The sequence below is a fragment of the Zosterops lateralis genome, assembly GCF_965231275.1.
Source record: "Zosterops lateralis genome assembly, chromosome: 5".
In the NCBI taxonomy this organism is placed as follows: domain Eukaryota; kingdom Metazoa; phylum Chordata; class Aves; order Passeriformes; family Zosteropidae; genus Zosterops; species Zosterops lateralis.
This window is the reverse complement of record NC_139766.1, coordinates 19,017,379-19,032,883: the sequence shown is the minus strand read 5'-3', so window position 1 is coordinate 19,032,883 and position 15,505 is coordinate 19,017,379. Positions and strand designations below refer to the sequence as shown.

The following is a 15,505-nucleotide window of genomic DNA, read 5'->3' as shown; positions in this document are numbered from 1 at the left end:
ATTATGAACACTTTAATACCTACTCTAGAAAAAATATTAATATCGTTTTAATCACTGATTCAAAGTCATTCCAGTAACTATCAGAGATGGTTTTCTGGGAGTAGTACCCTTATTTCCAGAATTCTGAAGCAGAACAAAATTAATTAAGACAGAATAGGATAAAGAAATTGTCAACAAACTTAAAACAATGGAAACAGCATCTTAAATGGTGACTGTATCTAACAAAAATACAATATGACAAATATGACTTAAAAGGACAACACTTTTCTATGGGGACAAATTTTGATGATAGCACCAAAATATTTTTTCCAATTGCTGTGATGCTAAATGAAAATAAAGTAAAAATAAAAGAAAAAATATACCCACAAAAAAAAAAAAAAGAAGAAAAAAAAAAAAACAACAAAAAAAAAAACCACCCCAATCTTTACTGTCAAAGCATTAATTAGATTTTCAATACCCATGGAAGCAAATTGTTAAGTTTTCACTTTCATCTCTCACTCAAAAGGTATTAGCAACCTGTACACTTGTATTTTAGCTATTTCCAAATATTTTAAACAAACAAAATCATTGAAACACTGACTTTGTGAGCTTTTTACATTGTTTATTCATTCTTAATCAAAAAAAGTAACAAAACAAAACCTAGCTGTGATTCAATTGCTCTGATGATGCTTGTTTTCTTAGAGGCCCATTATCTACAGTGATAAATGTGTGTCATCTTGCAAATCAAACACTCACGTGTATCTCAGTGGTTTTAGAAAAGATAATGTTAGTTCTCTATATGTGCATTTATTACTATTTCACAGCTACCATAATTTACCAGTATTTCTCTATAGAAAGGATTCACAAGTCTTCATCAAAGACCTGTATTTCAGGAAAGGGTTTGAAAGAGCATCTCCTTGTTTGGGATAGAGTTAACTTTCTTCATAGTAGTTGGTATGGTGCTTTCTTTTGAATTTGTGACCAAAAGGGTGTTAATAACACAGCAATGTTTTAGCTATTGCTGAGAAGTGCATACATAGATTCAAGGTCTTCTCTAATGCTTCTCCAATGGCAAGGAGGCTGAGAGTGCACAAGAAAATGGGAGGAGATGGAGCTAGGACAGCTGACCTCCAGTGAGCAATGGGATATTCCAGACTATACAACATATGTACCAAATAAAGAAGCTGGGATAAAAGTTGCCTGATGATGGAACGTAATGAATGTATTCCTATTTGGCTTTGTTGATGTGTAGCTTTTGCTTTGCCAATTAAACTGTCTTTGTAACACAATTTTTCACTTTTGCCCTTTTGATTCTCTCCTGTTTTTCTGGGGGAAAGTGAGTGAGCAGCAGAGCTGCCTCCCAGGGCTAAGCCACTCAGAGGACATGGATGATTAATACTCAATGAAATAAGGAATCAAATTTTGAAACTAGCAAAGACAGGACTTCTGCTCATTTTTAAATTATTGGAATAACAGTCCTTTCTACATACAGCTAAAAACACTGCAACTCCTACATATACTTTTGTAAAACAATAACCCATGAAATTGATTCAGACAAACATGCATACAGATATATCTCTGTGGCTCTTGCATTAATAAACTAATAAGGGTGATTCTTTTCAGGCAGCAAACTGTGGCATAACATTTCACACCACACAAGAAAAATTGATTAAAGCAATCTTTAGCCCAAATCATAAAGACTGAAACCCAAGACAGAGAGGTAAGACTTAGGGGAATAAACAACAATGTGATTGTGAAAGTATCATTATTTGCTGAGTATTTTGTAAAAGAATAGTGCAATGTATTTCTAGGCACAGCAGAGTTAAATACAATTTTATCCCTACCTCAGATATTTTGGTTAGATCATATTTTTGAAGCTTGTTAATTTTTTTACATTTTTATGTGGATTTTTCTTGTTTATTTCAAATGGCATATATTGGCAAAAAAATAAACAATGTAAAAATATTTTTTCCTAACACCAAAAATCCTCATTTAATCTTTACAGTCCAGTTTCTCTTAGTCTCCTTCAATATGCCTTAAGCTCCTTAGCTCTGTATTTTTCATCTTCCTTTCACATTTCTAAGTACTAAATATATATCTTCTTTCTGAAAATCTCACTATCTCTGCAGCCTTATCTTTCATAAAACTACCTGTGTCCCTTCAAAAAAATGTTTTTGTAACCTTAAGTGAAATGACCTATACCTACTCCTTTTTTCCTTCTCAATGAAACCAAATTCTCTTCTTTGACACATTAATATCATCTCTATTCTACATTTTTCACCTACCTGCCACTATATCCTACTTCTTTCATGGCTGGAGAATTACTTGAGCATTTTCTGTATTTATGTAAAATGTCACATATACAATATTACTATTAACTTTGATGCAATTACAAATCTGTGCTTTTCCTCAGGTATAAAACCTTGAAATACAGAACCATTCTACAGAGTAAATCTCAAACAGTCTAATTAAAGATCTGATATGAATGGTAAAATTGATAACCACTAACCTGTGCTTTTCTCATATAGGCTAAAGGTTCTTTAATATGTTCAGGTGGTGCTGCAGGATGACAGGGCCAAGGAAACCTTAAAAAGAAAATATGGTAAACTTTAAATATTTTGATGTTGTATTTTGCTTAATTAATCCTGTATAAACCTAAATATAACTTCTTTCATGAGAGCACTAGCAAAAACACGACCGTATGTTGATCAAAAGAGAGTATTGTTTTTAGAAGTATTTTTTCCTCATCCATTCTATGGATACAAATAAGATAACAATATGCAAAAATTAATAAATTTCAATATGACTCCTTTCTTTATTAGACATAATACTCCCATATAATTTCACATAAAAATAAAATAAAATAATTACATTAACAAATCAGGTATTTTAAAAGTGTATTATCTTTACATCATGTCATCTCTATGATTCCCTGGAACTTTCCCTCTCCAAGTCATCACATTTTTTCAAGAGACAATATTTTTTTTTTGAGGGTCTCCTTTAAAAAATCAGTAGTGAACACACAGATGTCCAAAGTAATTAGAAGTCTGTGGTGTTGACTTAAGCAAAGTTGAATATCCACTCATAAACTGCATTATGGCAAAATATAAAAGCTGGAACAAAAATTTAAAACCAAACCAAACCAAACCATTAATTTATCTTTCTGTAGTGCAGGTTATTTCCAATGAGTTTTTGCCAAACATTTAATCCAGCTAAATTTTAAGTGTCTCAAATATCTTTCAGGAAACAAAATTTACACGTAGCTTCTCTAACAGTTAGCCTGAATTTTCATTTGTTTGAATGCATTCAATCAGCTCCTATCATACGCTTTTGCAAAACCCTCCCCAGATTTCTTCCCATTTTTAACTGATAAGGTCATTCTTGTACTTGGTGCAAATTTGTTATGGACTATTCTGTCCCAGTGTGCAAGACAGAATCAATACAAACAGATTTCAGAAATTCTGTTTCTTGGCTTTTCCACAATGCTCATGAAATCATGGAGTTCATAGTTAATTTCAATTTTCAAGGGCTAATTTCCTTATTTTGCTGCTTATTTCCGTGCATTAGCCCTAGAGACAGGTAAATATTTTTCCCTGGAAAGATATGATGAAGATGAATCCTTACTAAAAGATAGAAGCATTTTACTGAAATAACTCCCTCATACTATTAAACAGACATTGTGCTAAACTGGTAACTCTTAACAACCTTATTTAAATTAGCACAAATAGATTTGCATATACATTTCTTATTTTATAGTTGCATTTATAGCTGTATCTGTTATGAAATTCTCCTTTCAACTGTGCCAGAACGTAAAGAAAAATTATGCTTCCCAGAAGTCTAATCCAAAGTTTGCTGAAAAATAATAAAAAGGAGACTTGACCAATTTTACTCTTTTTATAACCATATCCCAAGCACGATCAGTGCTGACTTGGGAAACCTAGAGATCCAATTTCTTCAAGATTTAAAAAAATAATTAATATAACAAATACATCCAATGCTGTGCACATAGCTCAATTAAAACACATTCACAGCAACTACTTCTTATTTACATAAGAATTATGTTGGAAGTAAAGCTAAAAGGAAAATACAAAAGTAACTACAAAATGTGGTGATATTTATCTCACTTATTCCTTAAAATGCACTTGAGTCCAGTATTTTCACTAAGATGAAAAAGAAATAATGGCACTTTAAAAACAGAAACTAAGCAGGTACCTTTGCTATGACAGATATTGCAGATTATAGTAACACAACATACAGCTCTATAAACAAATGGATCAAAAGTAAATCATGTGAGTAGAACTCATTAAGTGAAAATACTAAATAAACTCACACATTGAGCTCACTATAAACAGCATTCTGAAGCTTCTTTTCCCAACCTGTTAAAATAAAAAAAAAGAACCAGAAGACAACTTTAGGGATTAATACTAACGGAGCATCAATCAGAGATTTTGTCTGCTTTGCAGACACTGGAGTTTTATGTCTGGTCTCAGTTCATGTCAACCTACCAGAGAGACAGGAACGGACAAGGAAACCTTAACTGAATTAAGACAGGAAAACTGCAAGTTGAAACCTCTATAGAGACCAAATATCCTTTATTTACAGCTGCTGTTCAAATAATTACAATACAGTTTTGGTTAAAAAATTTACATTCTATTTTTTCAAAGCCATCATTCAATTAAACCAACAATTAATATTAATAGACACAGTGTTCCCAATGATTATAAACCTTAGATCATTTATCATAAAATCCTCACATTATAGTAACATAGCCTACTACTTTCAATGCAAATTGGAAATTTAACTAAAGGTAAAATTTTCAAGAGTATCACCATGGAAGTTAACTTCCATTTTTAGAAGTGACTGAACTCTCATTTCACTCAGAACTTTCAAAAAAATCACCAATATCTTATAAAATGATAAAAGCAGCACTTTGCATAGTATGTTTTTCAAAATGTAGATGGAATCCAAGAACCCTTTCCCTTTTAAATTTTCTCTATCTGATTTAATAATGTGGAATCACTGAATGTCTGCTCCTGGCTACTGTGAACGACAAAAAACCAAGCTCCACAAACTACTGTTTTCATCACTTATTTCACATATGTTCTTACATACACCTATCCTATTCACAAATGTATCAATTACAAACCTGATGTCTTCAGAAAATCCTTAATATCCTCTTTTAGTGATTCCAGCTTAATTTCTGGTTTGTGTAGGCTAACCTAATATGAAAAATAAATAATTAAGCATCAAGAACTAAAGAGAAGTTGCATAATTCAAGTTATAAAATAAGTAATGAACATGCTTAAGGTTACACACAAAGCAAACTTCCTTGAGCAATGGCTATAGCAGTCAAAAATATCAGTTAACATTTTTCTCACTCAGTGTCTTTGCCTTTTTCATCAATGCTAAAAGGTGTATGTTGTGAAGGAGAGAGAAGAAAGGAGCAGGATATGCAATGAGTGCATATTAAACATACACACTTAATAATCTGAGCAAATAGCCCACATACTTAGCCCAAATGCTAGACTATACACATTAAGGTCATAAGGTACTCATGGAAAAAAACGGAAGCCAGACACTGTATTTCACCTGAAAGAATAAAACTGAAAACATTCCATTATTTTTCACTTTATCTTCCACAGCTCACCTCTTTCAGGTAAGAAATTACTTTTTCAAACAAAAAAACCTGACTGCACACCAAAATTCCTCACTGCAGCTGTGACTAGGGGGTCTATACAAACTTTTGCAATGAAATGCACTCAACACTAACCAGCACTAACCAGCTTTACAACCATACCATGACACAAGCACACAGATGGTGCTGCACATCTTTCTTCTTCTATAGCTAAACCAAGAGGAGAAAACAAATACATCACAAAGGTCCAAAAGGACAACAAGCAGAAACTCAGAAGTTTCTGTGAAGTGCCTTCTAATACATATTCTCCTAAGCATGGCACATGGCAATAGCTGATTAATATCAGATAATAAACCTAAAGGTTTAGAAAAAACATAGCAACACTGCATGCTAACTTGACAATAACAGCAGAAGATCTGTGTGTCCACAGTCATGACAGCTCCAGGCATATGTGAGAAGCATGAGAAGCATATGGCCATATCATATACATAGAAGTGTGAGACATCTCTTACAAAAAGCTACTCAACAGTATGCTGTAGGTGTATCAGCTACTGATTCTATTGCAGCAACCTTTCTTGCTGCAATAGAATTTTAATTATTATTTAATTAAAAATAATCTTTCACCAACTTGTGCAGTTTTCCAGCCCTAACAGCACTGCTGACAGTATGTCATGCTTTAAGTCCGTGACACATAACTAAAACTCCAAAATCCTGTAATTTGCCTTACAGTTTATACACAAAAGAGGGTGTTTCTGCACTGGAAAAGTTGGTCTAGGTGAATTCACAATGCAGAATTTTAAGGAAACCTTCCATGTTCCCCGGATGAAAAGAGGAATGGACAATAATGGAGAGAATGACAGCAACAATAGTTCTGTTCTTATTTCAAGTCCCCTTGCCATTACAGGTAACGAAGGCATTTCTATTTGGTTTATTGACTGCAGGAGCAAAGAGACTGTAAGCATGCTTCTTGGAAAGAAAGGTCATCATAAGCACAGACCAGAAGATGTGGTGAGTTGCATAACTCTCATGTCAAATGACAAACATTCCATTCAGCACAATGGTAAAAGCTGGCAAAGGATTGTTGCTAATGTCTGGGAAACAAAGGTTTTTATGTGAGTTCTTGGTCAGCTCACAAAATACCCTTTTAAGCAAAAACTTCAAGGAGTATTTTATGAAGAATTCCTCCTGAAGTTACTTTGATGGAAAGTCCTATGTCCTTTTCGGACATTTGTCTGGCTGAGGGTTTTCTCTACTGCCAGGCACTCTTTTTGTTCATCTCCTGTAGAAATTTTAAATAAAGTAAGACACATCAAGCAGGGCGGATTTTGCCATACTGTTCCTCAGAAGCTTTTGTGCACCCTTTTGTAAATGTTCAGTCTTGTCTTTGAATTAAGTATGCTAATTCTAATCTGAGGGTCCATAGGGTGTTTACCTGTCAGGCCTGGCACACTTTTTAGATTATCAAAAAACACAAGTTATCAACAGATGATAAATCACACAAAAAAAAGAAAGCTCCTGTACAATCTCCTCTAAAACAGGTTAATTATCCTGACACTGAAAATAGTACAAGAAATTATGCAAGTGCAATCAGAACAGTATTTTAATTCTCTGCTGTTCACACACCTGTGAGCTCTTGGCTTAATAAAAGAATATCTGACACTATTGACAACAACAGGGTTTTTTTGGAGATTCCTGGAAACTCTGGAAATTGATACAGCATATTGCATTAGAAGGCATTAAGGAGTTCAGTCCACAGACTACTTCCCATTTTCCCCATCTGGCCAAAAGAACAACAGAGGCCTTTCTTATGAACTGCTGTTCCTAACAAAGACTGTTCCCCAGCTGCAGAACGTATAATCCAGTGCCTTTCTGTATGCATCAGAAAGGCAGTCAAAAAGGAAACAGAACAGCATGTTGGGCAAAATCTTCTCAAAGGATTACATTAGTGCATCAACCTGCACTGGTTACCTTCACCTCTCCATGCCCACGTATTCAGTCAAGTATTATTTCATAACTCCTAGCCCTGCTGCAGCCAATATTCTTAGGCTAATCTTTAATTTATCAAAACATCTATCTTTAGCACCTTTCCTGTGTCCTTTTTCTTCTCTTCACTGAAAAAAGCTCTACTGAGAAAAATTTTCACGTAAGAAACGTGAAAATTCCCCCCCAGATTATGGAGGCACTTTTGTATCCACTTTCACCAATTCAGGGTTCAGTTGCAAAAGCCTCCTCCCATTTCCACTCTCCTTTTTGTTTACTTGTGTACTACAATTAACACATTCCTAAGTGCTAAGCAGAACAAGAGAGCCACAGAAACTGTTAGGGACTCACTGCCCACTGGATTGCTGATCAATTTTCAAATCAGAAATTAAGATATGTGAGAATGTGGCAAACAGTTCAGCGGGTAGCTGCAGCAACTCTAACACAGACCATACTCTAGCTCTGTACAACACAACAAGGGAAAATTACTCATTTTGGTAAGTGAAAGGAACTCTCTTCAGAACTGTTTTGCTGTAAATTAAGAGCATGTAACTTAACTTATATGGGTGTTTATGGGAACTAAATTGAGGAATCAAGGGGACTTAGCAGAGCTGATGTCCCAAAGTTACTAGTCCAGGTCTCCCACATAACCTTGTTTTTCCTTTGGATTAACTGATCTAACTTATTTCTGTTGTATCATGTTGGAAAACACATTTAGGTACTTATATTTTAGGTAGGGTTGGTTTGTTTTAAACTGTTTGGTACAACATAGTAAGTCTCATTTGCATTCCCTGTGATTTTTTGGTAGAATGAAAAACATTGACAAAATTTTATTTATATAAAAAAGCATTACTACAACTTTACACAGATTAAAATGCCTGCCTAAGATTTACTGGGAGAAAATGCCACATTGAGGAGTTTTGTACTAATGAACTGAATTAACTCCCTGCATGATCAAAACACAGCAAACACCCAGGTAGAACTACCAACTTCAATACACACAACTTCATGAAAGGGTATCTTACTTCTATGAAAAATACTATCTGTTACTATAAGGAGACTGTTACAAACAGAGTAATAGAGAGTGAGCAGTATAGGGGAACAATCCATGAAGGCAAAGGGTGACAGCTAGAACAGGAAAAATTCAAATATTCAGAGGCTGAGTGAGGCCAATACAGAGCCTCAAAAGGAAACAGGAATGAAAGTTGAATATTTCAAAAAGAAGTAACAAATTATTTTTAATAAATGTTAATGCCTAACAGCTTTTCCCTGTAAAACTGGCATTGTGCATAATCTTATGGACAGAGCACCAAGGTCCAGGCGTGGGATGTGTACGTTCCTCTACAGTCTTGGTGAGCTTCTTGTGGGTCAAGATGCACCTGTCCCTTCCACACTCCTCCATAAAACAAGCTATCACTACAGCACTTCTTGGCACCCCCCATTCTTCAGCTGTACAGATTAGTAGGGTAGTCTGAGGACCTTTAAAATTTGGTCAAATTCGCTGGTGCCTAAGGTACTACTAGCAATCTTGTGTGTATGTCTTTGATTTGGCAAGGTATCCTGCTGAGATCTGGGCAGTCACCATCGTAAGGGATACTCTAAATCTCCTCTCTCTGTACCTGGATCCCAAGATGGAAGAAAACCCAGACACTCAACACTGATGTGACTGAAAGCAAGCAAAAGGATAGACAGCACAACTGTAAAATAATAAAGTTGGTGGAAATAGTAAATTGATTCACAGAGGAACTGAACAGAGAGATCAACCTGTTTGCAAATTAGTATCTAAATTTGAAAGTAGTGTTCAGTCATCATGACTGGAGCAGCACTGATCATGCAAGAAATGATCCATCAACCACAGCACTCAAAGAAGTAAAGGAAAATAACTAGAGGACCAGCAACATACTGCTAAGAGGAGGTTTGATAGAACAAAGTGTTCCAGCATAACTCCTGTGTTAAACTATTTCTTTTCTCAACAAGAATAAACACTGCAGAGAAGTGATCCAACTATACTGAAATGTGGAATTGCATCAGGTGAACACATATTTTTATCCTGTTGCAAACAGTTCTGCAAATAACTTTACACAATCCTAATATTTTTACAGGCTATCCACCATAATTTCTCTTCAAAGCCTTTTTTTGTTTAGATAAGCATGTACTCTCTCAAAGCATTTATTACTGTTCAGTGTATTTTTGCACAAGTGCACAATGCTTTTTGGTTTTATTGCTATTATTTCCCAAATTACAGTAAAACACAATACATTATATTTCCCAAATATAATCCATCTTTAGAAGCAAATTCAATGAAAGCTAATAAATACTCACCTTTCCTTTTATACTTCATTCTACCATAACTGGACTTCATCAGGACCAAGCTGACTTGGTAAAAATGACTTCAAGCACAACCACAACAATTTCAACATAAACACTTACTAAAAACCTAAAACTCTGCAACTTCAAGGGAGAGATTTTAGTTTTGGTTTTACATTTCTGTAAAAGAAAGAAGAATAATACTGAATGTAACTAAACAAATTTCAGTAACTGTAAAACCCTGATTACACTGACAATTTTCCAACCCGTCTGTATTTCTACATGTATGAACTACACTAAGGGAGAAAGTATTGTGAACTTTCTTGTACAAGTAAAAATAACCCAGCAGGTACAGAGAGCTTCAATCAGCCTCATATGGAAGTAAACAGCTTTAAATGTTATGCTGTACTACAAGGTATGAGGATATATTTTAATGATGCAATTTTAATGTTTAATAAATTTTCTAGACTTTGAATATAAAATTAGTGCTGAAAATAAAATACATACACAAGGCAAAAAACAGATTCCACATGACTAAAAATGTACTACTCTGCCAATCAAGCTTGCATTGCTTCTGAATTCCATCATCTGACCAACACATACTCAACTGCATTCAATTTAAAATTCACTGTAATGCAAATGTTACTGTTGAACCACTTAAAACAAAGGTACAAGCTCTATCAGCAGGGATAGTAAATCCTTTGCCAAATACAATGCATGAAAATGAACCATTAATTATCTATGATGACTCAGGAGCCTACACTTGTTTGCTAATTTTTATTAAATAAATGCTACATTGCACAGAAACATTCTCCTTCTTAATTTAATCTTTTATTTAAGTTGAGGTTGGTATCAATTTCTTTTTTTTTTTTTAACTGGTGAAAAACGTCATGAGAACAATGAAAACAATATGCTGAGACATATTGCAAACCGTTCACTCCATATAAATTATTCAAAGCTTATCTACCTACATTTTCTTTAGAAGCACAATCAAGCACTACTCCAGCTCCAATGTCCCCAGTGCTCCCAAAGCAGGTCCTCTCCTCCTCTGCCCCATCTGAAATCTTGTTAGGACCCTTTCCTCTCCCTTTGATCAATATTGTCTTTAAACCCTTCTGGTTCTATCACAGGTCTGCTCAAAGAACGATGGCAGATTCCCCTCCTCCGGACAGTGTCTCTGATCACAACATCTCCTCTCCACCCTTCTTCAGACCTTCAGGTCCCTCCACCCCTATAATTGCTATAGTGGGGGGGGGATGGGGTATCAGGCCTGGTTTTTACACTTGCATTACCTCTTTTAGCCAACTATAACACCCTTATTATGCTTTTGCACAAGTTCCCCTCAGGTTGTCCCACTCCAGACAAACCTACAAGAAACTGATGAGAACATTTATGCAGACAATGACAGGAGGGCTTCCTTGCACAGTTCCATTTAAAACACAATTTAGAACCTTTATCTTTCATTTAGAACCTTTCATTTTATTGTCACCCCCTGTTTTAGAAAAGTTCTTTAGGAAACCAACTATTGGTTGGTTGGTTTTGTTGGGTTTTTTTAAACTTTGTTATTTGCCCCTGGTCACCAGAGGTTCTGGGCAACTCTGAGTTAGACTGATTTCTATTAGAGGTTTGCATGGGACAAAAATTAGGATTGATTAATCTTAACTGATTAAAAAGGCCCAACTTCCTCCAAAGATTATGAAAAATGAAGTTTCCGAATTGGCTGCCAAGGAAAATGTGCTAAAAAGGTAGCACTTTTTTCATGTCTCTGGACGGTTTCATTTTTATTGTCAGTTCACTGACACAGATTTTCCCTAAAGCAGAATTTTAGCAAGATTTCAAAATAATTTTCAAAATAATTTTCAAAATAATTTCTTTTAAAACTGTATTTTGTCCATGAGATGCCCATGCCTTACTTTTTCTAAACACCTCTAATCTCTACCTTAAAAACATCTAGAATTCAGAAAGGGAAGAGAAAAATTAGGATAAAACCAGTAAATTTGATTACAAATTTGCACAGTGAAGTTGTGCCCAGAAAATGAGGTCTCTCCTCTCTTACCCCACTGATGCCAGCAGCAATTCTACCTGTTGAAAAGTTACTATCTAGTATTTTGGCTCTTTGTCACTGTCATTCTTTCCTTTCAAACACACTACAAAATATGTTCAGAAGAAATTCCAAAGCAAATTATAGGCACATTAGCACTCTTACTTGCATTAATGTCTTATTAACTGAAGTAATATATCAATATATCAAAACTCAACCTACAAAAATCAACCTAACATTTATTAATTCATCATTTACAAGCATATGACACTATCTCTACTTCAATCCTTGAGATAAAAATGTGATTATCTTGGTATTCCCAGAGGTCAAGCTGTGACAGCAAATAATTTGGTGCCCACGCCAAAGTTATTTCAAAGAGATTGTGTATCACAGCCCTTGACACTGGCTCAGGCTGCCAGTGACAGCCAAGCAGGGCACTGGTTTCATCAGTTCATAACCACAGGGCTACTCTATCACCTCTCACAAATAATGTCAGGATACTGTGTTTTCCCCAAAATTCTATTAACTCATCAATGAAACCACTCATTCTGAGCTCTCCTTCCTGGAAAATAAAAGAAGAGGTTAATTTACAAAACACAGCTTTTCTAATAGCTAAAATACTGTTTGTGAGACTACATGTTCTCTCAAAATTTCAGGCAATATTATAATGGACCTTATGATTCATTTTGACTGTAACATTTTCAGAGACAACAAATATTTTTGAGGAACAAATATCAACAATATAATTTTCTACACTAAGAGATTGAGAATATTTGTGAAGTATAACTGCAGCATAAATATCCAAAATAAAAGTTTCACTCTGATGCACTGATTCCAAAGACTTCTCAAAATACATATGCATCTCCCAAAATAGTTTAAAATCCTCTAAAAAGTGATCACCCTTCAAAATCACAACTGGGGCAGACTGAGCATTGTTAACCAGCAGACAGAAAACTCCATCACATCCTCCCAATAAACTGGAGCTCAGGTGTGATGCACAGCAATAGATAAGATTTCATATTTGACAGTGCAACTCCATCAATACCTCATGTAACAGGAGGAATATCGAGCATTAACTTAATACAAAGTGAAGCAAAATCCAGAAACTTTCAGAATTCTGTACAGCTGCTAAGGAATAGACAGGAGACAGGCCACTGGCTAAGGAGCCCTTGCAACTGCACAGTACAGCACTAACATGACCATCCAAGCTTTAAACAAAACCAATCTTCCGTACATAAAAGAACATAAATGCATGTAAGGTCAACAAAAAACCCCTCTCTGTCAAGAACACACAGATTCCTGACAAACACAGTGTACATTTGGCCCTGCTAATTTAAACTACAACGTCCAAGAGATAATGCTTTTGATTGAGAAATCCAACTTTCAGATCACTACACTTAACGACAGCTCTGATTTAATCTTCTATTATAAACCCTTCAAACACAACTCTAAGCATCAACTTGAATATTTGTTGCCCTGTTTCTTTTCTTTCCCCTTAGCACTTCCTATGACTAGAATGATCATGACCTATAAAAATACTTCTTTTTCTTCTCCACGAAATCTGTAAGACAGTACTCCACAAAGCCATCACAGCAGGTACACTCTCACACCCAGCAGGGGTTTAGGCACCTCCCTGCCCTTTCAGACTCCAAACACCAGCTTGGGAGGGCACTGCTCATGTTCTCAGTGTCCACCTGCCCGAAATGGCTCCATGAAACAGCCACCCTCTAGCAGCTCCTAAACACCCAGGCAAGTCCTGAGGACACCAACTTCCTCCAGGCTCAAAAAACCCAGGCAAAGTATCAAAGGACTGAAATCAGGCCCTGCCAGAGACAGGGATAAAGAATGGACAGGGAAGGGAGTGCATTCAGGCTTGTTAGAAACAGGAATGGAGTTGTTAGAAGAGAGCCCGGTTCCCCACCTGTTTTGAGGACAAGGTCTGACTCTCCACTCCCCATGTCAGGCTGTTTGGGATAATCAATTTCCCAACATTTAGCAGAGCCCAGCCTCTAAACTCTTTCATAATTGCAGCCCCCCTCAAGTCATGCACATTGGTTTATTCAAATATTTAGAAAGTCTCATCAACAGAAGCAAGGCAGACACACATTAGAGATCAAATCAGCAAATTTAAATACAAAACAAACAAAATACAGGCAATAATGTCATTTGCTATAGAAAGCTTCAGGGACATTCAAAGAGGAAAATCCTGTTTCATTTTAAAATGCAACAAAACTAATGGACAGATAATGGACATGGTATCCTAAAAATAAATAAATAAATAAAAATAAAAATTTTAAAAAACAATCTGTATAATTTTATGCAATGTTTTTTAAAAAACAAAACCAAAAGCATAAGATTTTATAAAACCCAGCCCAAAATATTTCAGTGATGCACAATATTTGTTACAGCACCATGACTAGGTTATTATGATCATGAAAATTGACGCAATTTTGATCTGAAACATCCTAAATTAAATTCAGCTGAAATACGAAAATCTGGCTCCAAGCGCAGATAAGTTATTAAATATTAAAAAAAAAAACAACTGTTTTCCCAGTTACTAAAATTTACTTCCATGCGTGTTTTTTCATTTATTTTCACTTCCTTTCACCAAATCCTCATTTTCTCAGGGACACTAAGGGAGCGGGGGAGGGTGGGTGGAATTTAAAGCTCACCAAATTAAAGATTAAAAAAGCAATTCGTCTCAGGACCTATATTTAAAGCAGTGAGATTTCAGACGGATAGTCTTCATATCCACTGCGAAATCCTTGGGTCCCAAGGGGAAACACAATAAATACGGCTCTAGAATCCACACACGCCGCTCTGCGGCCCCGCCGAGGAGGGAGGGGAGCGGGACAAGGGGACAAGAGGGAGGGGACGGGGGAGGCCCGGGACCCCCTGCCCACGAGGAGGCCGCACGGGCCGGGCGCGGCGGCCGCGAACAAAGCGCCGGGAGGGGCAGCGGGGAGGAGAGGCGTGCGCGGGGACTCGGCGGCAGGTCAGGGCTCACCCGGGCCTGTCGCTCCAGCTGTGAGTGGAGGCTGGAGCCCTGCAGGCGCTGCACGACCCTGGCGATGGTGAGGGACAGCCCGCGGTCCGGGTCCGGGTCCAGCATCGCGGCCCCGCGCGGCCGGGCCGCCTTCGCCGCCGCACCCCGCGTTACCCGGCAACGGCGGCGCCGTCCTGCCGCTCGTCCGGGCGGGAAGCGGCGCCGCGCTGGAAGGTTCCCCCCATCCCGAGAGCGGCAGGGGCTCCCCCTCCTTTTGACAGGAACGGCAAAGGGCAGAGGGTGCGCAAACAATCAATGAAAGTTTTATTAGATAACTACTAGCAATTGTTATGCCCTGACCTCCCATATGAGCACAGAAAGAAAGAAAGAAAAAGATGACTAGTCCTGGTTCCAGCGCTGGGATGCCCCGCGGTCTGGAAGGAGACCTTTGTATGGACAGGATTCTCCACCCCGAAAACTCGTTTCTCTGTGCTCCTCGGGGGATAGAAGTCGGCTGTATTGATGCGAAGTTTTATGGCACTTTTGGACACTCTTCCTTGCCCGCTCGGCGGGGTGA

At 36.9% G+C, this 15,505-nt stretch overlaps 1 protein-coding gene across 1 annotated transcript in view; it reads right to left on the bottom strand.

Moving 5' to 3' along the window:
- The window catches only part of TBC1D19 (TBC1 domain family member 19), a 49,237-nt gene extending 34,154 nt beyond the window's left edge, over positions 1 to 15,083 (bottom strand). The window contains exons 1-4 of the mRNA XM_083862404.1: positions 14,950 to 15,083; positions 5,126 to 5,198; positions 4,310 to 4,355; positions 2,489 to 2,564 (exon numbers count right to left, since the gene is read on the bottom strand). Of these exons, the coding sequence (XP_083718530.1) occupies positions 2,489 to 2,564; positions 4,310 to 4,355; positions 5,126 to 5,198; positions 14,950 to 15,054 (300 nt within the window). The 5' untranslated portion in view covers positions 15,055 to 15,083. The remainder of the gene's footprint in view (positions 1 to 2,488; positions 2,565 to 4,309; positions 4,356 to 5,125; positions 5,199 to 14,949) is intronic.
- Positions 15,084 to 15,505: the final 422 nt, after the last annotated feature.